This window comes from Strix aluco, chromosome 23 (genome assembly GCF_031877795.1).
Source record: "Strix aluco isolate bStrAlu1 chromosome 23, bStrAlu1.hap1, whole genome shotgun sequence".
NCBI lineage: Eukaryota > Metazoa > Chordata > Aves > Strigiformes > Strigidae > Strix > Strix aluco.
This window is the reverse complement of record NC_133953.1, coordinates 5,327,308-5,353,537: the sequence shown is the minus strand read 5'-3', so window position 1 is coordinate 5,353,537 and position 26,230 is coordinate 5,327,308. Positions and strand designations below refer to the sequence as shown.

The following is a 26,230-nucleotide window of genomic DNA, read 5'->3' as shown; positions in this document are numbered from 1 at the left end:
ACCAGAGCAGTGCAGTACACCGGGGAGCAATGAAAATTAGAAGGATTATTATTATTAACTCCAAGAGCAAGAGTTACAACTTTGTGGCTTATCTGGGAACCACCTACGCGTGCATACATACACACAACACACACCTATTTGTAGGAACCACCTCCAGCTCTCATGCCCCCTCCCAGGACACGTGCACTTTGTTTTTATATCGTGTGGTGCACCCTTAATTTCTTCTCACCAAAGACCTGCTCAAAAGTCGGCAGCTCCAATCGTGATTTTGAACCCCTCAATGTCTGGGGCTGCTCTGAACAGCATATGCTGAAAAGGCGTTTCATAAGCAAAACTGGAAGAACACAAATCGACTGATAAATTCAGGCGGGGTTTTTTTTCCCCTTGCTTGATGCTGATGAGGATTTATTGACAGCTTGCCGAAGTAGCTCTTACACATCCTTCTCCAGCATTTTATTCCATCTGAGCTCGTGCCACTTCATCTCATGGAGCCTCTCTACAGGAGGACCACTCCAATGACCTGCTAACAGGGACCCTGGGGGCTTATTTTGCCCACTGGGAGATCCTTGAGATGCCCTGGGAAGGGGAACGGCGATGACAGCTCAACATTGGGCCCCCGCGGGGCTTTTCAGACATCCCCACCCTCACAGGGAAATATTCTTCAGTTTTGCCATGAGGAGAGTAGGGAAGAGACGATGCTCATAGGTGAGGTGACAGCAAGTGGGATTTATCACCCAACACATTGGGAAGAAAAGCCAGTCCAAACTGAGCTGAGCACAGAGGTTTTGCCTCTGCCTGGGCTTGCGAGGGACATGACCTTTCTGAAAACTCTGGTTATTTATTTTGATAATCCTTTTGTTGGGATAAATGCTTTGCTCTCACTACGGCCCCAAGGTCATCGGAGTTAATGAGGAGAGGAGAAAGGCCAAGTGAATGGGATTTGTCCTTTGCAACGGAATGCATTAGTGGAGGAGAGGTGAAATGAGGGGGCTGGACTCTTCCTCCTCCACTTTTTACTTGAAAAAGGCCAATAATAGCAACACACGGCTGCAGAACAAGTCTCTCTTTCTGTCTCTTCCTTAATCTTTTCTCTTATTCCCATTACTCTCCTCATTGTTCTCCTTCAGTCTTCCCTGGCCAACGTCACCACATCCGTACTCCAACCCTGTTATTCGCAACCCACACCCTGATGGGAAGAGGAGAGGAGGCTCACATCCACACACTGGATCCTCACACAAAACACCCCCAAGGTAGCACCATTCTGCCCTGTCCAAGGACCCCACACCCTTTTACAGACCCTCACACCAAGGCTCACAACTGCCCTCTGAGCAGAGCAAAGGGCTGGAGGGGAATCCGCCTACACCTCCCTGCTCAGATGCAGCCATTTTGGTGCAGAGATCTGCAAGAAGAATATTAAGCTTGGTCTGAATGCAGCAGCCTCGCTCAAGATTTATGAAGGATGAAGGAAGGAAGATTCTGAGGCAAAGCATCATCTCAAAAATAACTGCCGAGTCCTAGCGGGTATAAAAGATCTGTCCATAAACCAGTTTGTCATCACCGGTCAATAAAAATGCAAGCAACGGGAGGAGGTGGCGATTGGCGGTGTCCCTTGCCCTCCACGTCGCACCCGAGTGATCCCAGCCAGACCACCCGCACACAAAGGTGTGCAAAGGGAAGCACATTTTCAGCCTGGCTCTCAATACACGTCCCCTGCCCCAAAGTCTCAAGGTGAGGATAGTCGTGCTCATTTTAATGCATGGAGCAGCGGTCTGGGAGTTCAGGGGAGAAGGATGGAGTCACGCCCACAAAAACCAGCTGGGGTGTGGGGACAGAACCGCACCAGCGTGCTGGTACCTACCAGCTGTCCAGGAGGACCTTGTTTTTTCCCTGCCATCTAACGTTAATGCTTCAGCTGTCTTCTGAGACGTGAAGGAGAGGAGGATCTGGTGTCACATTGGGTGAATCACCCGCCCAATTCCCCTGGGCAAAGCCTCCCAGTCACAGAGCTGCCCAAGGCATGGGAAGAACGTCTTTGATGAGGTGCACACCAAGCTGAAGGCAGTTGGAAAGCAGATCAGTATGTTGCTGTGATAAAGTCTGTCTTTAAAGGAGGTTGGTGGCTTTTCTTTCTTTTCTGTGTTTTTTTTCAAGGCTGCCTGATACAAAGGAAAATACCCCAGTCGGTAAAAGATGAAGGAAACTTCTCTCATCACCTTTCCTATCACAGGCAGCCCAGACACTCCTAGCAACTTCTACCTGCCAGCCCTGGGAAACCTTCACATTTGATTTCCCCATATCGTATGTTCAAAGAGGGGACATCCCTGGGAGAGCGGGGAGGCGACGCCAGTTCAGCCGCCAAGGGCTGACAGCAGCAGAGAGGGAAGCGCCAAAGCTGGAAAGGATCTGTCAGAGTTATCCAGGCTCTCATCCAGCTGGGGCAGGTCTGTTTCTTTGCTGTATTCTCCAGTGTTCTATCAAGTCAAGTTTTAAATAGCTCAAATGATGGAGTGGACTGTGTAGGCTTTGAGATCTCTCCAACAGGAGAATTTCTTCCACTGCAAAATCATTTATTCCGTAACAGCACACCTCGTCTCAGCTTTTGCCCGCTTTAGTCTCTCCTCACCTTCCAACCCAACAGACCATGCTCCTCTACCCCCATCCTCCTGTAGCACCCTTCGGCAAACACCTACACCCACGGAGGTATGGCGACCACCCTCGGCACTACCAAGCCAGCCTGAGCCAGGAGACCCAGGGAGGCAGGAGCAGCAGCGACGTGGGGAAGATGAAACCCTTTCCTCCCAATCCCCAGCCATAAGCTAAATTATTTGGGTACCTTCTCCGCTATAACCCGCCAACAAAGGGGAACATGCCAAGATACTACTCAGGTTGATTTAGAGCCACCAAAGAAATGTGCCTGACCAAGCACACTGGCCGCACTCTTGCTTACTTGTTCTCCTCTCATTTTTTTTTTTTTCCCCCCTTAACCTTCTGCCTGAAAAAAGCCTTGCCATCCCTTCTCATTACTAATCATTCATATCAACCTCCCAGGAAGCACTCTGGGGCCACTTGACTATTAACAGGGCACTAAATGCAAGGCGGAGGAGGATGTATTAATATCTAATAAGAGTGATAGATGATGTGAACCGCTCAGGCACTCCAACTCAGGTACTCATGTCAGGTACTGGAGCTAATTTAAAATAATAATAATAACAACAATAATAACAACAGCAGCAGCAGCCGCCTTCATTTTCCAAGTCAATTGATTCCTCAGCAGGAATGCCATCTTGACAGATTTATTTTGATCGAATTGTCTAATTGAATACAGTTCTTGTTTCCCTTCACTTTGTGACCTTTCACGCCTGTGAAATAAATGCAATTTGGAGAATTATTCCTCAGCAGCAAACTCAGCTCCTCCAGGGCTGGGGTAGCTGCTTTGTCTCTCCAACTTGCCAACAAAACATTATCAAGAGAGTCCTCTGCAAAGGAGGCACCCACTCCTGGGTGCTGTGCCAGTATTATTTTTCCACTTCCATGTAAAAAAATGTTAAATAAAGAGAAAAAAAAAATATATGGGAGGTTTGCAAGAAGCACAACCAAACATACTTGCTGTTTGGGCAGATTTTATCTTCTGCCTGTTCAGGTCCTTGGCGTTTGCTGCACTGAGGCTTCTTCCAGTTTAATGGAAGAAGTTTCACTCCCAGTTCTGTGATGCTACTGGAAGAACACGTACCATCCCCTTTCCTTCCCTGAGCAAAGACACAGGCTTCAACAACCACTACCAGCCCTCCATCCAGCTTCACCTCCTCCCCAGGCCCTCCCAAGCACATCCCAGGCTCCTCCTGCCTGGGATGCTCTGGTGTGCCAGACACGAGGCGACACTTCCCATAAATTTCACAAGAATGAGTATCAAAGATTAAAAATAACTAAGCCGTGTCCCTCGCAGACAAACGCGCTGTCTGCGCGCCAAGAGAGGTCCTGGTGAGAAGAGTTGCAGCTGAATCTTTTATAATAATATCAATCAATATTAAAAATGCATGGCCTGCTCAATTTTTAAAGCATCTTAAATTAATCTTTAAACACAACTATTTTGCTTAAACCAAAGGCTTTTGGTAGCCTGAGAATGGTATTTCCAGCTGTTCCCCCGGGTTCATGCCAGGTATCTAGAAGAGGTCTAGTAAGTAAGTAAATAATATACATCCAGCACAATTCCCTAAAACCACAAAAGGGGTGAAAAAGCAGAATTTACTACTAAATTCATTCTTGACTTAGCAGCAAAAATGTCTTTATCTGCGCAATGATAGGCCCTATCACCAATATTCAAATAGCTAAATCTACTGGGTTTAGGCTGGATAATGAATACGGCTGCTATCCCTGGAGATTAGAGCAGTACGGAAGGGAGGGATGAGGCTAAAGGGAAGCTATGGGGCAGTAGCAAAGTTGGACTGAACACATCTGATCCTCTCCAACATGTGGCCATGCCTAAACCAACAAGGCAAAATTTGGGCGATACCCCCATCCTCCCTGGGCTGCCCCACGGCCGGGAGCATCCCGAGAGCTTCCTGGGGGTGGGAAACACCACTCAGCCAAGCAGCGAGCTTCCCAGTGACAGTGTCTCTAATATATTCAGGGGAATGTGGCGTTTCTGATGGCAAGACTTCTGCCTCACTTGCCGTTTAATGTTAAGAGGCTTGTACAGTCAGCAGCGTTTAAAGAGTAATGACTGTTTTCATGGTAAATGCTCTGTTAAATAACCCAGGATTATTGTGTTGTGTTATTGCATATATAAAATGGCATTTCAAAAAATAATAATTGTTTTAGAGCTAATTGATGTTTTTCCCCAGCTCCGTGTGTGGAATTTTTATTTGGTGGAGGGACGGGCTGCTGTCAGGAAAATGGCAATAAAGGCAGCGAGGCTTCGATCTGGCAAATTCACTTGCAGGTCCGCCTGGGTTTCATCTGGTTCAGGTGCTACTTCTAGCTGAGCAATGGAGAAAGTTCAAGGCATCTGCTCTAAAATGCAAAAGGGAGGGAGCCAGGCCAGGGCAAAACCCCACTGTAGCTGCTGACAGGCACCTCTGCACCCCAAACCTGAGCATCCACCCACCACTGCCCAGCACAGGAGCACCCCTTGGCCACACACGGTCAGCGAGACACCAGAAAGTCATCATGCCAGCAGCACTTCCACCTCCTCCCTTGACATCTGCTCTGCAAACTCCCTCCCCTCAACCCCCCCAGCTCTGGACCGTTATTCACGCGGTGGCACTTCAGAGCCACCAAAAACTCCCCAGGGGATGACTCGTCCCCCTCCCCTGTCCCCAAGTGTTATTTCTGCAGACAGCAAAGAACCGCCCTAGCGCTAGCTAGCTGCAGAGGGCTGATGAATCACGGGTGAGCAATCCTGCCACAGAAGTTTAACTGTGATCATGCCAGAAGGGATTTGGATGGCTCAGCTCCTTCCCCTCACCCACCACCTCCCGCAAGGCCACCCTCTGCACCACATCTCTGGGGACACAGCCTCAAGGCCAGACAGAGCCACCACCATCATCTCTGGGAACCTCCTGCTCATCACGTGGTTATTTTGGCATCTACCAGCATCCTGCCAAGGCACTCCCCTTCTGAGCTCTGCGCAGAGGGAGCTCGAGCACAAAAATTTAGTGACTGCAAGGCTGCCGAGAGCCCAGACTCCCTGTTTACAGCCCTTGCAGTCTGCAGGCATTTCAGTCTGCAATCAAAGAGAGGAGAAGTACTCTTGGCTTTCAAACCTGGAGCCTTTGAGCTCCTGTGACAGCAGCAGCCTCGCTGACCCTTGTCTGGAGGCTTGTGGGGCACTCAAGCAGTCAGAAGCACTGGCGGAGTCCTGAAGCTTTACAGAGGCAGTGACTTTTGGGATGTGAAGTTAATCACACAAGCGAGCGTCTCGGAGTTGCCGGAAAGGAGAGCGGGGCCATCAGAGACCATAGTTAAAAGTCTCAACCATCTCCTAAGATCTCCACGTCCAGACATGAGCCTGGTGCCAGCATGTTCAGATCACAGGGCAAGAGTGGGGGGCTACGCAGCGCCCAGAGGGGACCCACTGGGTCACTGGGTCTCATCCCTGGCACTCAGGCAGCTGATTAACCCAAAAGAGTCCGCAGCATCTCTCCTCCACGTACCAGCATGCCACAAACCACCTCACAACAGCTTATAACAAACCGGAGACCTGTAGTGCAGAGGCCAAAAGCCACCAGCTCTGAATCATCACAAGAAAGGAGAGGAGATGAAAGCGATCGCCGTGCCCCGGACCCTTGCAGCAGCAGGGAACGGGTAAAAGGAAAACGTTTAAGTGAAGCGTGCGCTGAGGTTTACAGATGGACAGGGAGGAAATCTCCCCACTCTTCCAGCACAAGAAGGACTGCATGAAATAATTGGACTGTGAAATCTAAGGGAAAACTGCCAAACCAGGAGAGTTCAAGACCACAAGACTGCTGGTTTGAAGTTGCTGCTCACACTTAAAACTCCCTCCCGTGCCTGTCTTTGCCAAGACGACCGCCTCACGTCATTGCTCAGGGTGGACCCTGCGGTCTTGTCTCAGAGACGGCAGCTTCAGGGCTGGCCAAACTCACCCATTCCTGACCTGCAGTAAGATTTACCACCTTCTGCTGCAGCCTTTCCCAGCCCCCAAAGACAAGTTTGACCCCACAGTCTAGGAGACCGCATCCCGTTTGAGGGTTAACGGAGGCATGGCAAGAGTAATCTCCTTTCTTAGCATCACTCCATGCACCGTACCCATCCCGTACAGCCCACGAGACGGTGGCTGAATCCACCTCTGTGTGCTCGAACAGTATGAGCAATATCCCTGACTGCACGCACAGACTCTATAAAATAAGATACAGAAGGAAGATCCTGAGGTCAAAACCTTCCCACCCTCATTTTCTCCCAATCTCTGCAAAAGCCAAAGCAACTTGTCCCCGGCTCCTCTCAGGCGGCAACTCTCCAGTTCACTCTTTTTCTCTCCAAAAGGAGCCTTTAGCAGGTGGTTCTGAGGCTCCATATCAACCCTCTCCCTTCCCTGGAGGCATCTGGAGCCCAGGAGGACACTACCCTAATGGGTGACACCTCATTACTGCAACCGCAATGTCAAAGCCCATCTCTGTCCCTTCAGGGTATCTAAGTGCCTCAGATAACTAGAAAAGTCCCTTTGTGTGTTTTCCCAACCCTTGGCTGTACAAGTACCATTTAATCAAGCTCAGTACTGAAGCCAGAAACGAGCCAGAACAGGCTGTGCAGCCACAGGCAGGATCAGCGCAGCCTTTGAATGAGAGGTGGGGGCCGACCCTGCTACCCACAGGTGACAAAGGGGACAGGAGCAGCGACGGAGCCAGACATCTCTGCGATGCTCGAAAAGGCCCAAGCAGCTTCAAAGCTCCAAACAGCTCATGGGCACTTCAGCTATAACATAAGTATATGTGGTAAATCCCAAAGCTTTACCCTACACATTAATGCCATGGGGTATTTATTTCCCCAAGGCTCCCAGGCTCTAGTTTGACTCTTCAGTAGAAGCAATACACTCCACCTCAGGACCCCTAAAACACATTTAGGGCACAAGAACTCCACTTTTGGCCGTACCCGTGCCTGGCACCACAAGCCCAAACACTGCTGTCAGCTCATAAACTCACTTCCGAGTGCGACGCCCACACTCCAGGCTTGGGTTTCTCCCTCTGTCCATCATCTTCCTCACACGGATGGTATTACCATGTGCTTTAATTAGCACCTTCCCTCCAGTCTGGCCAGCTTGTCTGTCTTACAGCATTTTTAAGATGACTACCACATTTTATAAATCACACAGCAGGAGATGTATCTCCCTCACATGCCATCCATGCCAGGGGATGCTTCAAGGGGAGTCGCACACCCACTGGCACAGCTGGTCCTGGAAATGTGATGACATGAAGATCTCACCTTGCAAAGAGCTAACACGCATGTGTACAGCTGTAGGAGCACCACCAAAAGTTTGCAACCACCATATGAGAAAAACCATCTGAGAAAAACCACAAAGAAAAGGCACCCCAAATCCAAAACTTAAGTAAACTAATCAAAAGACATGACTTTTGTTCACCACCTCACGGTCTGGGGCTTGATCCTCCTCTTTCAAGTGGTTAACCACTGCTATTACTAGTAGGGAATTACTATTTCCCACTTATCAAGAGGAAAAAGAAACACAGTTACAGCAAAACAGCTGCTTGCAGCCCAGGCTACACTGGTGAAATGACTGCAAATGACCTTTATTTCTTGGAAAAACATGCTCAGAAGCCTGATGTGGAGACCTGAGACAAAAATCACTGTAAGCAATTCTGGGCAGGGACTATCTCTTCGCTATACACTCGCACAGTGCCTGTCCCAGGCTCTAGACCCTACCACAGTATAAATAATGATAATCTCTCACTCAGCAATACAATGAAACACTTGCTTGGTACTAAAAATTATTTAAAATTCATACCTACATTGGGAAATTATTCAGTAAACTCTAATTACTTATCAAAAGCAACGATGATATTTTTAAGGAGAGGGAGTGCCCATAAATACAGAGCCATAAATAAACTGCTACTCAGTAGCAAGAATTAATTTGTATTTAATTGCTAGAAATTGCTATCAATTACTAAACATTCCTCGCAGAATAGGCAAATTCTTTTAAGAACAATTTCAATTGCTAATGGGAAGTCTTTTTCCCCACCCCCCCGCCTTCCTTCTTCCTCATCCCAGCTCCTGCCGAGTGCAGGAGACAATCCATCCCAGCCCGTCCTGCGCCTCGCAGGACCTGGGTTTCTGAGGGGGCAGAGAAAGACCCGTAAGGATCCAAGGAGCTGCTCAGGCTTCAAGAAGTTTCACCATTTTTGGCGAAACCCTGAAAGCAGCAGGAAAAGCGGTGGCGAGAAACCTCCCCTGACATCATAGCAAGGATAGGGATTCCTTGCAAAGGATTAAAGGAGGGAGCTAGCAGCTAGAAGTTACGTATCCATCATGCAACCCAGTGAGAGAAACACCTCCCAGGGACCACTCGCCCCCCCTGTACGCTAAGCAAAGCCATGGCAGACCCTGCGGGGAGCCTCCCTGTGCTTGCTCCTCTCCGGGGCACTGACCTTGCCCCTGGTCAGAGGCAGGGCCGGCTGCAGCGATGCTCCTTCGCGTGGAGTGGCAGGAGGTGAGCCATGCAGCACGCCCGGGTGCCGCTTCCCCGCACCGAACAGCCCCGCTGTCGCTTCTGACTCATTTTCTGGTGTTTTCTGCTTTGCTGTTGGCATAACATCCTATCAGCACAGTTAATCACATCCACGCTGAGTGTGAAGGACAGGCCGATTCTCACAAAGAGCCGGAGGCCGTGCAATCCATCCCGCTGCTCTCGCAAAACAGCTTCCACGTTTGCTGACAAAACCGCAGCGAGGCGGCAGCGTCCTGCCAACCCCGAGGGAGCTCTTCCATGCACCGTCGGGTTTCGGGGCTGCTCTCACCCCCACATCCCTCCAATTCTCACCCAGCGTCCCCAATGCGAGGTCAGACTGATGGCTGTAAACACCTCCCCGATCCTCACTGCCCAAACAGACACGCCAAAAAGTTACCCGGCAGCACAAAATGCAGAAGAAACGTTTGCCCACGATGGCTGGGCAGAAGAATTCTGCTTGCACAGAAAGCACCAGGCACAGAAAACACCCAGCTTCCCCCCAAAGCCCATCCTCCTAGGTGGAGGCACAAGTATATACATATATATATACGTATAAGTGGGTGAGAGATGATCAGAAGCAGGGGAGGGTGCTGGGAAGAGCTGCTTGTGTCTACAGCTTGAGTAAAGAGAGACCCGGGGTCTCTGGGACTGTCAATCCAACATCAAGGCATCACTCCATCACCAGTCCCCCCAGGACCGGGCTGACAGTCACAGGGAGGCATGTGCCAGCCATGACAAGCAAAGCAAATGACACGCACATCTCCTGCTTACAATAACAGCCCTTCCGTGTCTAATCCATCATATTTGATGCAGATCTCTTACCCTGAAGTGTTGTCAATGAGGATTTAATTTAGTGCTAATTAGACAAATATTGCATGTTAAACACCCATTGATTATTAAGAGACAGTAAGCGCGGTTTGGCTCTGCAGTGTGCACGGACACGCTGTATTATATCTGGGATGAGGCTGGTAAATGTCTTGCTGTTTCTAATCATCAGATAGTAATTAACGTCCAATAACTTGTAACTTGGTTTATCATTATAGATTTAGGAAGGCAGTAATAGTACTGTATGCTAATTAAATATCAATTGATTATTTAAGGCATATAAAGATTTAGCAGCTAGGTAATAGATATACACAGTTGTTAAACTTTAATAACCATCACACAGCATTCTCCTGTACTATTAAGTTAGTGTTTAATGAAAAAGAGTGTTGCTCCTGAAGGTAACTTTTGGATGGGATTTTCAGAAGTGCTCGGCAGCATGCAAGCCCCTACCCAAGGATCAGAGTCCTCCAGCTGCGGGGAATAGGAACAAAAGTCAGGAAATTTGGAGACCTGGATTTTTTAATTGAGGGATCAAAGCCCCAAGGTAAGTGAGGTGGCCAAGGTCATAGCAAGAGGCAGTGGCAGAGCCCAAGGCGCTCCTAAACTTCCAATTTGACATTTTGCATCTCAGCTTCACTCTCACTCCGTGCAAACTCCTGAGAAGCAGAGACAAATCGCCAATTCCCTGACAGAAAAAAGCTTTCAAACCTGAGCCCAACACCTGCTGGCATCCCACCAGCCCACAGGGCAGCCTCAGCCGAAAACCTGATCGAAAAAGACACGCACAAGAAGCTGAAGTCTGGAGCAATCTCCCTCTAAATAATAACCATAAAGGAATCAATAGATGTCAAGCCGCATCACAGAAACCAACCAAGCCCTGCCACCCCCTCGCCCACAGTGCCCACTCCCCATCGCTGCCTCTGCTCCCCGGGATGTCCCCGTGCTCCTCAGATGGGGTCTGATCCCATGCCCAGCACCAGTGATTTAGGAGGGTTGGGAAGACTGGGCTCCTTCCCACGTGGGAGGAAAAGAAAAATGAGAGACAGAAGCCCTATGTCTGAAAGAGAAAAGATAAATGGCTTCTGAAGGGAAATAACCTGCTGGACTCAGTGGGCTTGGCAGCACCCTGCTAAGTGCAGCATCAGTCTGGAAAACCAGCTGCAAGCTCAGCAATCGCAGGACAAAGCATGGGTTTTGGAGAGCAAGGCCGAGCAGATGTCAGAGCTCCTTCCCAGAGGGAGCCCGTGGCCAGGACTGGTCGGTCTTGGCCACCTTAGATGGCTCCTGGCTTGGGGCGGTGGGCTAGGAGAGGGATGGTGAAGGGATTCACAGCTGGGAGCTGCCCCTGGCCTCGGGGCATTGCCAGGAGGGATGTGGCTACAGCGTAATCCCTGCTGCGGGTCCAAACGCAAGCGGCCAGCGGGAAAGCTGGCTGAGGTGACAACGCACCACGGACCCTCAGAGCTCAGGATGAGGCCAACAGGGAGAGCCAGCACCTTTTAGTGAAGGCAAAAGGTCTGATTTACTGGGCAATAAAAGCAAAATCAAGGAAAATGCTCCAAGTGCACCTGTGAGAGTTTGCAGCCCCAGTTAGAGAGTCTGGGCAGGCCCCAGCTGCCTCTTAAAACCTTCTCCTGTGCGTAAGGGGTCCGTATGGTGAGTAGGGAAGGGGTCGGTGCGATCTGCTGGGGAGCTGGCCGGCTCTGCTGGAGCATGACATCCTCCACAAGAAGGACCACCATGCAAAAAAGGTGGCAGGAGGCAGCAGGATGAGGCCAGCATCCATCCTGCAGCAGGCTGGCAGTCCCCACTGCCTGGCAGAAAAACCAACCCAACCTTACAGACCAGAGAATATGCTGCTCCACCCTGGGCCTTCTCACACGGGGAACCATCAGAGGGAGTATACAACAATATCAGTGACTGCACGTTGCTGTTTCAGAAACCTTCAAAGTCCTCGATGGCATCCCAAAACACCAGTCCTGCAGCACAACGATGCTACAAACAGACACACTCGACACCAGGAATCCTGCGCAAGGGATATTTAGGACATAAAGACAGTCCCTCAAGCCCTCTGTGCAATCCAGCAAGATATTACCAACCAGCTGCAGCCTGAAACCACTGCAAACATAGCTTTTGCTATCAGTTGGGCAAAGAGTTAGTATTGGGCTGGGCCTCAAAAGCAGGGAAGCACCTTACAGCAGCCAGCCCGTTCCCTTACAGCCTGCTCTGGATGGTGGTTCCCTCATTCGGTTTCCCATCAGCTCACAGAACAGCAGCTACAGCCCTGCCTGGGTCACTGTCTGAGGCATCTCCTGCTTCCCCCCTTACCCACGAGGCTTGTGACACTGTCGTACAGAGGATATTAGATAAGTCTGACACAATTTCTCCTTGACAAATCTCCGCTGGCTGTGGCGCTGCTTCTCGCCCTTTCCTAGTCGATCACAAAAATTTTGCTTGACTGTTCGCTCCAGAGCTTTCTCAGGATGGAAGGCGAGAGACCTCCTAGGACAATTTCTCCTCCCTTTTTCACACCAGACACCATATTTACCCTTCCCCTGTGATCTGGAGCATCTCTTGCCCCCCTCAGAGGATCAGCAGCTCCAACCAGTTCCCTGCAGAGTCAAGCAAGAACATTGGCCCAGGTAATTTATATGGGAACCCCAGCAAGAGAGTAAAGCAGAGTAAAGGAGGAGCAGAGAGCAAGAGAAACCCCCCCTTAAATAGTTTTGCAGCGGAGTTTACCCGTGCTGCAGCAGGCAACAAAGAGAAACGTCAAGAGCAATGAGACAAGGCAGGGGAGGCGTCGCAGCAGATAAAGGATTCTTCAGGTATGAGACAAAACCAGCTTTGGAAACCTCGCAGAAGTGAGTTTAAAGTCTCCAGAGGATATCAATTGAGAGTCTGTCACTTGGTGTCAGGATAACTTTCTGGACAGCTCTCGGAGCTTGTTAAGCTCTCGCTTGGGCTGCATTTGAGCTCTGGTGGCAGTGCTATCTGCTAGCACGAGCGCTGAAATGAGAGATGAAAAGGACCCGCTGAGTCCACGCAGCTTCTCCATCATCCCCCGCCACGACCCGCAACACCCCAACAGCGACAGGCACGAGGAGCTCAGCTGGTGTTTGAGCTCCCGCAAGGACAGGATGTCTCTAAGCAGGGTCTAAGCACCGAAACTGGGTTCATCCCACCCCAAAACAGGGGCTGTGGTGTCCAGGAGGAGTTGCAGGTGGAAGATGGGCAGAGGGATGAGATGCAATGGCCTGTGCGACGCAGGTGGTCAAACCAGACGGTCATAACGGTGTCTCGGCATCACAATCTATGGCTCTGGGAGGAAACTAGCCGCTTCCCCCACAGCAATCATTTCATCAAAAGCCCTGCAAGACTCCCGCTGTTCCCGCTAGCCCTGGATCCCTAACTTTAATTAAGTCCAAACAGCCTTCTCACAAGAACAAGGGAGGAGAGGGTGACTCAGACAGCGATGGGACCAGCCAGCGTAATTATCATACAGTTAAGAATATTAATTAAAAACAGCCCTCCCCCCAGTTTAAAAAAAAAAAAAAAAGGCCAAACTACTCAAAATTCCACTTAAAGGAATATATGGGGATAAGGAGCAAGAGCAGGGAGGGTGACGGAGAGAGAGATGGGATGCAACGTGAATGCTAACAGCTTCCCACCGTAGCTGCTGCCGCAGTAAGCCCCAGGCCTGGCTGCTTCCAACAGTTACTCCGAGTCTCCTTGGAAATGGGCTCAATCTTTTCTTCTACCTGCTGCTGCATCAGAGCAACTCCTGTGATCACACAAAGGACTTTAAATCTCGGCTTTAACTGCCTTGATTGAATTAAATGCAACAACACGGTAAAGCAGCCTCTTCATTTAAGGTATAAGCATGGAGGCTTTCTCTTCTGCTAACGGCACTCTCCCTCTTTCTGAAATGATGAGTTGCTCATGGGTTATGCTCTTTAAGAAAGAAAAAAAAAAAAAAGTCATCTGATAAAGTGGGTTATAAAACCGGTGGTGGTAATAAACGGAGAGCAAGGAGCCTGATGCAAAGCCAGCAGAGAAGGCAGAAACCGCTGTAGGGATGCAATATCTGAACCGTGATTAATACATGACCGCGGGTGACGGTGGTGGGAGTGGCGCGGGATGCTACTCGCTGCGCTGAACCCGTGATGCAGGGGACACGGAGAGCAGCACTGTGCCCAAGAGGGGACCTCACCCGGGCAGCAGAGGGGAGGGTATCAATGGAGGATGATGAGTGGCTGGCTCCCAAGTGTCAAAGCCGAGGGAGGAGAGGCGCCTGGTAGCACAACACCCTCTCGACTGCGGTCACCCCACGGGACGTACTGTGGGCTGCAACCAAGGAGCAGAAGGGGACAAAGCCGAGCACCGATGTGAGGCAATGGGTACAGCCTTGCAGTGACAGCTCATCCTCCGACAAGACTACTGTCCCCTGGCCAAGAGAGATGAGGGAAAAGGCATCCTGCGTGCCTGGGTTCATGTTAGGGAAGGGAAAGAGTTGGGGAAAACTCAGCATGCAGAGACACTGCAGAGAAGGGGTCAAAAATGATGAGAGATGTTGTTCTCTGCCAGAGCACAACTCCGATACTCCCAACTCCTACCCACAGCCATAACTGCCCGAGAAACTCTGGGCCGTGTCACTCCAAGCCAGATCTGCAAGGGCCAACACAACCACAGACTCCTCACAGAGGGTGAAGATCCTAGCTCCTATCTCTCCTTCCAAAAAATGACCCACGCTCATCCTCTTTTCTTGGGACTTGCTTGCCTCTCTGCAAAATGGGGATAACAGCAGCATGCTCCCGTGGCTCTTTCAAGCCGCTACACAGAGCGGGATGTCTTATGAGAAGGTGCCCTGGGAGCATAAACCATTTCTTTTTATCAGCCTCTGTTATTATCACATTAATGTCATCTCCACTCACAGGATGAATGCTCAGGTGCCCAGGAAGCACTCCTGGCTCTTCCCTGTCCCTCCACAGGAACAGGACACCCTGTCGACAAATGCCCATGAGAATTACGGCCGGGTTCCCGGGCGCAGACACGGCTATCGGTTCCTTTTTACGAGCCTTCATTGTTATTACCACCTATTTCTTTTTACATTCCTGCCAAAATACCAAACATTAATCTCCCTCGCTCCCTGCAGGCAAAACATGGGTAATTGGATTTATATGGGTTAGAAATTTGTTAGATTTTTTTATATACATATATATATACACACACACATACACACAACACAGAAAATATAAACAAATAAGAGGCGGGGGGGATGTGCTGCCCCGCTGTGACTGGTCCTGGGACTTGGGTACCAGCTGGCTCAAGCCAAAGCCCCCCCACATCTCAGCTCCCTGCAGCCAGCACATCCCCATGGTCCAGAGAAGGACCATGCTGACTGCTGGGCTCTGATTTAGGAACTCATCCCACAGCGCTGAACTTCACACGATGGGAGTTACCAATCGTGGCTTTTTCTTCGGTTTATCCTTTCCAACACTCTGTTTTTCCCTTTTACTCATTCCCTTCCAGCACCTGCCATTTTCTTTTTCCCCTTCTTTGTTCTGCTTTTTCCCTCCTGGCCTCGCATTTCTCTTCTCTCCAGCTCCAGCCAGGAGGTGACACCTGGTCTTGGTGCACCAAGTGAAGACAAAGCAAGATGCTCCATGGGACGGCTCCTCGGGTTTCCCCGCTCTGAACCCCACCTGCACTGGAGATGGCACAAAGCACCTTATCGGCGTCAGCACAATTTCCTGATCTGATCCTATGCCACAACAGTTTTTGTTCTCATTATCCTCCCCCTTCACAGAGAAGCAAACTTTGAAACCCATTTGTATCCTGAGGAACAAGCAGGTATAGTCATGGAAACAACTCATTTTAAGTAAATCTTGGGAAATATTCATAGGAAAGCAGAAGTACAATATGTGAGTATTTTGCACTAAAGAGCCGACCTTGAAGGGTTCTGTCTGTCAGGGAAGACAAGACCTACGCATCAAATCAAACCTGCAGTAAACAACCCATTACAGGCTAAGAATCTTGGCAGGGGCTGTGGGGGAATTATTTTCCTCATTAAAAAAGAAGAAAAAACAGAACATCCTAACCCTCAGAGGCTGCTCGCAAGGACGGAAGAAGAAGTGATAGTCACTGAATCAGATATTCCTTATGAACTGTCTGCTCGGCTGCAGTATCTAAAGATTATCACTTAAAACAATATGTCCAGCTGTTGTAAAAAGCATCCGTGGTTTAGGGCTGAGAAACACAAGGAGGAGGCAAACTGTGAGAGCAGTCAAGGGAACAGAGAAACTCTTCGGCAAACCAGGAATGTGAGAGACAGCCACGGTGCCCCTGTTTCATTTTGCAGCGTTAACACCTAATCGTTTTCTAGAAACAAAGACCAGAGCTCCTGGAGCAGCGTGCCTGATCCAGGGGAAGGACAGCTATTACCGCTTGCAATCCCAGGGAGTTCATTATGCTTGCAAAAAGATCTCGCGTACCCTATAGCGAAAGGATTACTAACAGTTCAGTCTCATCCCCTGGAGCTAAATATCACCGCTTGTAACTATTTCTGGCTAGCAGAGCTCAAAAACTTAGCGTGGGGGTTGGCTTTTTGCTAGGCAAGAGGACCTTCCCTGGGCTTGCTTGGGAAGGTGATGGCGAGTGACGACTCCTCCCGCTGCAGAGCCGGACCAGCTCTCTGCGCTCTCAAAACCAGGCTTTTCTGAAGGAAAATCCCAGTGCTCCAGTTCCGACCCCTGCGTCAGCAGGGCTCTAGCTCTCTGCCTACACCCGTGGCAAAGCCTCTCTTGTCTTACCTGCACCGGCGAGGCCAGAGAGGTGTTGGCACAAGCAGCAGCTGAGGGGGAACCCCCCAAAGCCAGCCCTGAATCTCCCCCTCTCCCGAGCAGAGGACAACCAACCTCTCCCCATGCAACCGAAGCAGGCACCCCCCCCAAAACCCCCCGAGATGGAGCCTGAGCTTCATCCTGCAGCAAGGACACCACGACTTCAAACTCCCTCCAGCATCTCCTCCCCTGACTCTAGCAAGGACATCGGCACGGCACGGGGAGGGCTGTGAGGCTGCTCCAGCCCCCCCAAGGTGGGAAGGGGGCACGACCAGGGAGGTTGGGCACCACCTGCGTGGTCTCAGCATCTGCGATTCGACAGCGGCGTTTTCCTCAAGGCGACGGGCAGGGAGGGAGCCCTCCTGCAACCCCCCGACCTTTCTCCAACCACCCTTCCAAGGGCTGCAATATTACAGTGAAATTAGCGGGCACTGTAATTATAACTATCAGGAGCAGATAAGACAAGTTAAATACCAGCTACCTAGGGAGAAATTATTATGCCAGCCAGGAGGATCCAAATGCCAGAATCCGTGGCTGTAATTTCACTGAGTCGCCAATTACAGCTCCGCCACGCAGCGAGCTCTACCTTGGAAACGGCAGGTATATATTTAGCTGCTCCAGAAAACTTTTTGGGTAGGAAGGGGGAGGGAGGGGGCAGCGATGGAGCAAGTCCTCACTAATCTGCTCTTCGCTAATCCCCACGCTTTTAGCATTTGCACACAAAAAGCGGTAACTCTCTTCCCACTTCTAAGCAAGGATTTAACAGCAGAGACATGGCTACATTAACGCTTCTTTTCTCTGCTGGGTACCACGGTTGCACGTTGCACGGTGGCCAGTGAGTGTCACAACCCCCATTAACAGGTAGGTAAACTGAGGACTGGCAGTTTGACTGAGAAAGAGGCAAAAAAATCTGATTTCCTGACTTCCCAGACCTATGCCCAGCGACTGTAGTCCTGCCGCCTGCTCCTGCTGGTTGTATTTTACTGAGGCCTCATCGTGTGCTGGGAAATAGACTGCGGTAGATTATTACACCAAAAAAAAAAAAAGCAAAAAAAAAAAAGCAGCATTGTCAGAAATAATTAAAACTATAATTGCAAAAATAAATGGAAGAACAGCATCTCATGATGTTTTATTCTGTCTTTTTATTTTTAATTGGAATTGTTCTCATACTCACTAATTGACAAAATACAGCCAGTCGCGGAGTCTCAGATGAGAATGAGCAAAGCTGCCTTGGTTTTTTGGTCTCTTTCACGGACAAGCAACGGGGGAGGCCACGGCCTTGCCAGAAGCAAGTAGAAAGGCAGAGGGGGATTTGACTTGAAAATCTGCCTTTTAAATACAGCAAAAAAGCACCTCTGTATTATGTCGTGTAGAGAAAAGCCGAGTTATACACGCCTAACATTTCTTGTACACGTCTTAGCACCACCTATGAGCACTCATTTCATCTAGTCATAGCTGGCAAACAACTGCTGTTGGCTCCATTTTACAGATGGGGAAATTGAGGTAGGGAGCAACAGAGGGACCTCCTCAAGTCCCAGCACCCCTGCGGTGACAGCCCAGAAGAAAATCCAGCATGCCTCGTCTCCCAGCTACTCCCTCCAACCACTGAAACATACTCTTTGCCTTAAAAAAGAAGTCAATATTTCTTAAATACAGATAAAACTATAAAGCCTTGAAATTTTGAGCAGCTGTTGTTTTATGTCTTTATGAACTGTACTGATGCCTGTTATAAAAGGTCGGTTGGCTGGTGGCATGAGCAATACGATCACTAGACATCCTCCTTTTAACACCTCTTGAATATTTGCCCCAGCAGCGGCGTTACCTGCATCGCCTTCGCACTCCGGCGGCCCTCTGCAACGGTGAAGATGCTTCCACCACGGTGATGCAGTTGGGCTCAAACACAACCCGAGGTTTCTAGCCAGGGTCAGCCCGCTGGGATTGCTAACCGTGCTGGGGACCTGCCAGCGATGCCCCCGTAGCAACTCAGGGGATGGATGCCCATGCCCCGCGGCTCGCAGGGCACGCATCCAAGAAGCATCATGCATAGAAAGCTGAGACTCGATGGCACTCTTCCCAAAACCAGAGACTTAATCCTTGTTTCCACATCAAATCCCAGCTGGGAAATTAAAAAGTGACCTTCTTCACCCTCCCTGTCCGTTACCAGTGTGCTCCTTGTTCTGTTTCGTGTCCCAAACTGGCATGTAACATGGGTTATTGCTGCCATCTAAACACCTGCCCCGCTTCACGGCAGAGGGGTTTGTATTTCAGAGTCAGGCAAGAGGCAGCTTGATTTTAATAGTGCACAGAGAATTTGCAAACTGCCTTGAGTTCCCCGGAGAGGAAAGGTGCGTGACTATTACAGGAATTGTTTGTTCTTACAATAAAAATAGTGAATTATCAACAACCTCTGCTTAAAACAAGGGAATCATTTGCTGCTCATCTAAGATGACCTAGAAGTTGCCTGTAGATGGAGCCTTAGTTTCTGCAAGGATTATGCTAAGCTTGCCTCCGAAAAAGGGTGGAGAGCTGGAAATGGAAGCGCCCAAAATCCAATACAGGAAAACCACAACCAGTCTGAAAAGCCTCCAGGTTTCCTCCATCGCTAGCGTGCGGTTCTGCTCCCTCTCATCTCCTCCTTTCTGCAATGCAACGTGTGGTTAAAGAGCTGCCCTTGGAAAGCAAAGAACTTCCATCAGCCCAGCCAAAGCCAGTGAGAGTCACAGGCTCAGCCCGTCTCATGACCAGCCCGTACGAAGCAGGATGGGAGAGGACCTGGCCCCTTCAGACCTCGCAGGATTGCGGCTAACTAATTCTGCAAGTGCAACAAGCTGGAATTACAGGTCTCGTTTTTTCAAGGCCTAACTCCTTGGTTTGAGCCCCAAAAAAGTGCCATTTTGCAAGCCGAGGACACCACATCTTCTCCTACTATGGGCGCACAGACTATTTGTGGGGAGAAAACCCCATCGGGGGGCTCCACACTCCATCTACCACAAGCATCACACACACGGGAAGATTGCCCAGGGCAGTTTCCCCTTCCTGGCTCTCCGTGGGGCACCACAGCCTGCAAATAAACACCAGCCACATCCTCGAGGCGCTCCATCTTTGAGCTGCTGCATGCAACCCGCGGTTGATGCTACTCCCTTGGGCTACTGCACGGAATTCCTTGCCCACCTCCGGACTCCGAGGGAAGACAGAAAGCTGCTCGCTACCCAGAGGGGCAGCAGCAGGGAAATAGGGGAGGGAGAGAAGGTGGGGGGAACGCTGGAAAACAATGCAAGAAAGGATGGGGCTGACTGAGGGCAAATGGGAGCTGGAGGCCAGAAACCTGACTGCAGCAGGGAAAAGTTAAACTTGAGGAGAAAAAGGGAGGGGATGAGAGCGTGGAAAAGATGCATCAGAGAGCCCGGACAGGAGCAGATGCCGAGGAGGGAAATGGGTAGAGAACAAGTGCTTTTGGGACGGGGGCTTCCTCTAAGTGCCAGCACTCTGAGTTCCACTGCAGGACGCACTTTCTTACAGGAAGGATAAAATACCCAACCGCTCCGGGGCTGGCTGCTTCACAAACATCCCCTCTAGCAAACAGCACAGAAAAGAGTCCAGAAGCTTAAAAAAATAAAGGAGATCCAAGTCAGCCCTCTGCTGGCAGCAGGCTCGGCCAGTGCTGGAGCTGCGGGGGCTCCCCGAGAAAGGGGCTCAGCCCCCACCCCCCCCCAAGCAGGCACCCATCCTGCTCTGCCCTCCACGAGCATTGCCTTGGCGGGCCCCAAACCCCACGCTTCACTGGGGAGACAAATTCAGACAGGAAGGAAAAAAAGAGCACCAAGGCCAAAGGCATCTCTCTGGGGGATTGTCGTCTTTACACCGCCTCGCTCACTCCAGCTCAGGTTAATCATCGTTGCAGTTCAATTATGAAGAGCACAAAGAAATGCTCTCTGCTCTCCTGCTATCACAGCCCCCCAGTTACATGGGGTGATGACAATTCGTCCCAGTGGGGATGAGGAACAGGGATGTGCCCTGCACAGGCAACATCCCAAAGTCCGGCAGGCGCCGTGACGGGAGGCAGGCAGACAAGCGACCGACACCTCTCTCAGCAGCACAGACCTCGAGCCGGAGCCTGTTTCCCACCACCACGTTACACACCCAACATTTCCCTTCTACAAACACCACCCCAGCCACAGAAATCCTTCCTGACCCCCCCACCCCGTGCCTCCGCCGCCTGGGTAAGCGGAGCATCCTCCGCTGAAACCAGCACAAGCTCCTCATCCCCGCTGACGGAGAGCACGGCACGCTCGGCTCGCTTGTGCCATCCCTAAGCCTGGCTTTGGGAAGAGCAACCTCTCTCTGCTGCAGCCTTGTTACTCCAGGTCTGAGCGAGGGAGCAGCCAGCCTCGTGGGGGGGGGCCACATGCTGCTCACTATTGCGGAGAAAGCAGCAGACTAACTCCTCTGGACTCGCTTGCTCCAGAATCACACCACCCCCTCCAATCCCTGGGCTTCTTGCCCTACGTCTCAGGGTTGCTTGCCCAGCTGGATTAACCAGCTTAGATCCTCCCTGGGCTGCCTGAAGCTCACAAAGCACAACCCAAAGCCCCGGACACGAGCTGATTCCCCACTGCCCTCCGAGAAAGGCTGGGCTGCTATCTGCTCATCTGGCCACGCTGCTGCGATGTCTGTTGAGAGCTGCTATCCTACATGGGTAATGCACCATGTACACCTGTAACTCATTCAGGGAACGAAAAGGGATGCTCTGCTGTATCGTGCAGCATAGAAGCGGCCCATCTGCATATAAGCTGCCTGCATTTCTCCTACAGCAAACAGCGTTAAGGTAAAGCATCCATCAGAATTCATAAGATGCACCCCTGGAGTAAAAGATTGATTTGATATTAACAGATTCGTGCAGAGACTATAAAGTGATCAAGGCGAAACACTGACACCTCAGAGGCATCGCAGCCCTGGAAACCCGCTGGCAATGCAGGCTGGCATCGGTGCAAGCAGTGCGGACCCCCCTCCCCTCCCCTCCTACACAGGCACACACACCGAGACAACTTTGGGAGCGTCAGGCAGCACTAACTCACTGTCTGCCACCTAAACCCTTTTGTCAGCTCCTCGTCTGGCACCCGCAGCCCCGACAGGGAGGTTGCCAGCGGCGCGCCGCAGCCCGCCACACAGCCCCGGCACATCTGTCCCCCCCACCCCCACCCCAAAACCACTCGGCTGGGGTGTCCCCTGTCACGATGGGGCCAAGCCCCTGGGACTCATGTCAAGTCTCCAGCCGGTCCCAAGAGGCTCCGGCAGCCCCGCTCGGCGCACAGCATCCCCCTCAAACCGCGGCCAGGACCCCCCCAGTGCCCCCCAAAGCAGAAATCCAGCTGCTCCTACCTGAGCGTGGCACTCTCCCCTTGCCGCACAGTCACGTTGTCCATAGCTTTGGGGAAGGTGGCATCTCCGCTGCGCACGGGCACTCCTGCGGGCACAAGGAAGAGCAGCCTGAGACAGAGGACGACTAGGCACCTCCAGGGCAGGGCTAAGCACCCACCGACCCCCATCCTGGGCAGCAGGGACTTTTCCAACAGGCAAAAAACACACCCGACAAGGCCACCAGGAGCGAAAAGGGGGTGGGGTGGGGGGGGGGAGGGAGGAAGAGGAGGGATGGGGTGCGTGTGTGTGGGGACGGGGGGGAGCAAAACCACCGGGGCGAGCGATGCGGAGCTCCACGGAGATCAGGAGAACCCCCGGCAAGGCAGCCTGCGAGCACTGAGCCTGCCGAGCGGCATCCGGAGGGAGTCCCCAGTATCCTTGGGTGAGGGAGGAGGACGGGAGGGCCGGGGGGGAGGAGGAAGAGGAGGAGAGAAGGTGCAGAGCAAGAGATGAAGGTCACAGATGTGTGTCTGCTCGAGACGCTACTTTAAGATTCAGTTGGGCACGCGCTGCGGAGATCTGGCATCAAAAGTTTATAACCCAAGGAGGAAACGTAAGTGTCTCTGGCAGGAAAGGGAGGGCGGCCATAAAAATAGGCTGGGGGAGGAAAACGGGCTTGGAGTTGGGTTGTTTGCCGGCTGTTGCTCTTTTGTTTAAATCATTGAGGGAAAAGGAAGATGAAGACCAAAAAAAAAAGAGAAAAAGAAAAAACCCAAAAAGCTCCCCAAAATGCCGATTCTGTCGCAAGATCGAAACTTCCCCGCGGAGCTGCAGGCGATGTCCCCACCGCCCGGACGCGAGGCAGAGCCGGTGGTGATGCTCCTCGGCTCCGCAAAGTGGGTCTCCGGAGCCACCCCCCCGCCGCCCCCCGCTGGGGGCTCGGGGTGGGGGGGGCTGCTCTCCCAGCTCCCCTCTCTCAGCTGAAAAGCGGGGCGCGGGGGAGCGGGCGAGGAGGAGGAGAAGAAGGAGGAGGAGGCAGCAGCATCCCAGCCCCAGCGGCGCGGAGGATGACTGCCCGGGGTTGTCATGGCAGCGGCTCCATCACTGACCGGCCCTTTGGCTCCCGCACCCCCCCCCCCAGCACCCAGCACCCAGCCCCCAGCACCCGGGCAGGCGGGGAGCGGGGCGGTGGCAAGCACCTCACACGCCAGTCTTTAACCCCTGCCGCGCCACGCTCCCGCCGAGCAGAGGGACCGAGAATCCCACCAGCCCAAGCGGGGGACCCCCCCCTTTAACCATTTCCACCCCAGCTGCAGAAGGGGCTTTTCTCATGCGCAGCCTCGCCCTCACCGTAGAGCCCCCGAAGACACCGCTGGGCTTCCTTGCCCACCCCAACCTCCTCGCTGCATCTTTCCCAGCATCTTTCTCCACATCCACCTGTTGATGCGGGGCTGGGACCGCTTTCTCCCCTCTGCCCAGGGAGTGGAGAAGGGCTGGGAGCCTGCCTGCAGTGAGAAACCGTGTCCTGCCACCATGCATTTGCCCCACTGGATGGTGTAAGGTCCCACTGGAAGGGAGCCCCTGTCCTCACTCCCCAACACAGAAATGTAGCAGTAGGAAGCCCGAGGGCTTTCCACCCCACCGGTCACAACACTGGCAACACATTTCCTCCTTTGGAGACACCCAGAGACCACCATTTCCCTCCTCAAAGAGCAACCAAGGGCACCAAGACCTCGGTGACCACCCAGACACATCTGTCTCTGTGCCTACAAAGGAAACCCAACCTCACGCTGCCATCTCCCCCCAGCCTGCTGTACAGTTCCTCATGCCCAAGCCAAGACAGGCTGGACCTCGGTTGGGTGCCTTTTCCTCCAAAGGGCATCTGCCTCTTCTACCAAATATATCATGGGGAACGTGCCCCTTCCAGGGGCCAGAGGAGAAGCCTAACACCCAGTGAAGGAGTTTTAGCTATTTTGGGACCCCAACCTCACCCAGAGACCCAAACACAGCTGCTAGAATTGATAAAGAGGTTTTACAAGGGTTTTTCAGTGATCCCAAGCCCAGTTATCAGCATTGCAGGTCCTTTGTACATGGCAGCGGGATGCAGTGACCCTAAATACACCACTAGCCACGGGCTAGCACTGCAGAGACGCGTGCTGGCTCCCAACACCAGCTATGGCTGCAGGCACCAGAGGGATGCTCACTGCAGCTTGGATAAATAGGACAGTCTAGGAGTCAAAGGAAGCACTGAGAAAAGCAGGGCTGAGTTTTCCATCAGAAAGCTCTTCCGCCGCTAGAAAGTTGGCTTAACCCCGAACATGCAGGTTGGCTGCTTCAATGCCAGGCATCCTTCGGGGGGCAGGGATGGAGAGGAAGGACACCCCATCTCCCTCCCGATTGTGTCTGCTGGCAGGGAGGGAGCAGCAGCAGAAAAGAGTCAGCACAAACCCACTGAAACCCCCCACCAGCGAGACAGCCCGACCCCAGGCGCTGCCGAGCCTCGTCCAGCAGCAGGATGAGCTTTAGGATGCTGCAGGGACCAGAAGCTCTGCTGGGTAAAACGATGTTTACCCCTTGGGATAAGAAGCTGTAAGGCAGAGTGCGCATAGCAGAACGCTTACCAGAGCCGGTGCAATTCGGGAAAGGGGAGATTCAAAGGGGAAAAAAGCCTGTCTGCCTCAGAAAGAGCCTCTGAGGAGACTGGAGAGACATGGCTACGTGAACAGATGTAAAGGCAGGGCATAAACAGACAGACGGATAGCTAAACTGGCTGCTGCAGACAGCTGGGCACAGGTAAGCATATATGGGGCATCGGAGAGGGAAAAGAGGGTGCTGGAAAGGGAATATTATACATATTTACGTAACAGAAACCTGCCTAACTGGGTAGAGACCCAACAGCCTGGAACAGCTACGCAGGAGACGTGTCTCACCTCAGAGACCACTTTGGGCATCCCACAGCAGGTACAGACAGCCAGAGCAGCCTCTCCTGCTCCCGTCTTCTGGACCACCCCACTGCCAAGTATCTCCCAGTCCCACTGCTCTGATTAATGCTGCTTCCTGAGTGAGCACAATGCCACCAAATGAAGGGAGCAAGCTGGGACACTGGGGAGAAAAGGGCAAGGGAAAAAGAACTCGAAATCAATCCAGGAGGCTGCAAAATCTAGATGTAAACACAAAGTCAGCAGACAGGAAAGCAGAGCCACTTTTGTGCCTAAGACAGTTTGCAGACCCGAGGTTGCATGGGCTAGTCATGCGGGTGGCTTCAGTTCAGGTCCATGTCTAAAAATATCGCCTAGCTGAGAGGGACTCAGGCTGGCACAGGCCCTGGGGGCATCAAGCATATGGCAGTGGCGGATCCTGCTCCTCACGGTGACGTTAACAAGCCCTGACCTTCTCTCATCATCCCAGAGGCTCAGAAAGAAACCGAGACTGCAAGGACAAAGTCCTTCCACCTCCCCGTCTCTCACCTCCCAGCCGATTGTCAATCTCAGCTTTTATTAGTGGTGCAGTTTGGCCTCCATCTCCCTCAGAGATTTCTCCCTCGTTGCTCTAATCAGGAGCTTGCAAATGTCAAGAGTACAGGCCTGGAAGTAATTAGTGAGGGACTGGAGCTCGGGGGCCATGGAGCAGCTCAACAGCAGCGTTGCTCCTGCACCGCACTGGGGAGCAGCCTGCAGCCACCGGGACCTATGGACGGCCACCCTGAACTTTATTCTTCAGCCTCACTCTGCTCTTGGATTATTTTCCCCTTCTCCACACAGCTCAGGGTCTGCTGAGATGCCCTCTGAGCAGCAGGGAGCAAATCCAGCTCCCTTGAGATGAGCTGCAGCGAGGGATGGGGGGACTCCAATGATAGCGGGACCCTTTGCACTTGGCCAGTGTCACGTCCCTGCTCACAAGCATCCTTTGGGACACTGCCTCTTCCAAAAGAGCCCCAAAGAGTAATTCTTTTAAACAAGACACAGATATTCACAGCCTATGGCCTTCCCACAAGCGCCCTGCCTGGGTAGAG

At 51.8% G+C, this 26,230-nt stretch overlaps 1 protein-coding gene across 5 annotated transcripts in view; it reads right to left on the bottom strand.

Moving 5' to 3' along the window:
- The window catches only part of OPCML (opioid binding protein/cell adhesion molecule like), a 300,458-nt gene that overhangs the window by 86,117 nt on the left and 188,111 nt on the right, over positions 1–26,230 (bottom strand). For 2 of the 5 annotated variants that reach the window (XM_074848573.1, XM_074848576.1), the window contains one exon: positions 22,240–22,324. In XM_074848573.1, the coding sequence (XP_074704674.1) occupies positions 22,240–22,324 (85 nt within the window). Of the gene's footprint in view, positions 1–22,239; positions 23,279–26,230 lie in introns of those variants that run through there. The other 3 variants (XM_074848574.1, XM_074848575.1, XM_074848572.1) reach the window with 3 other exon arrangements.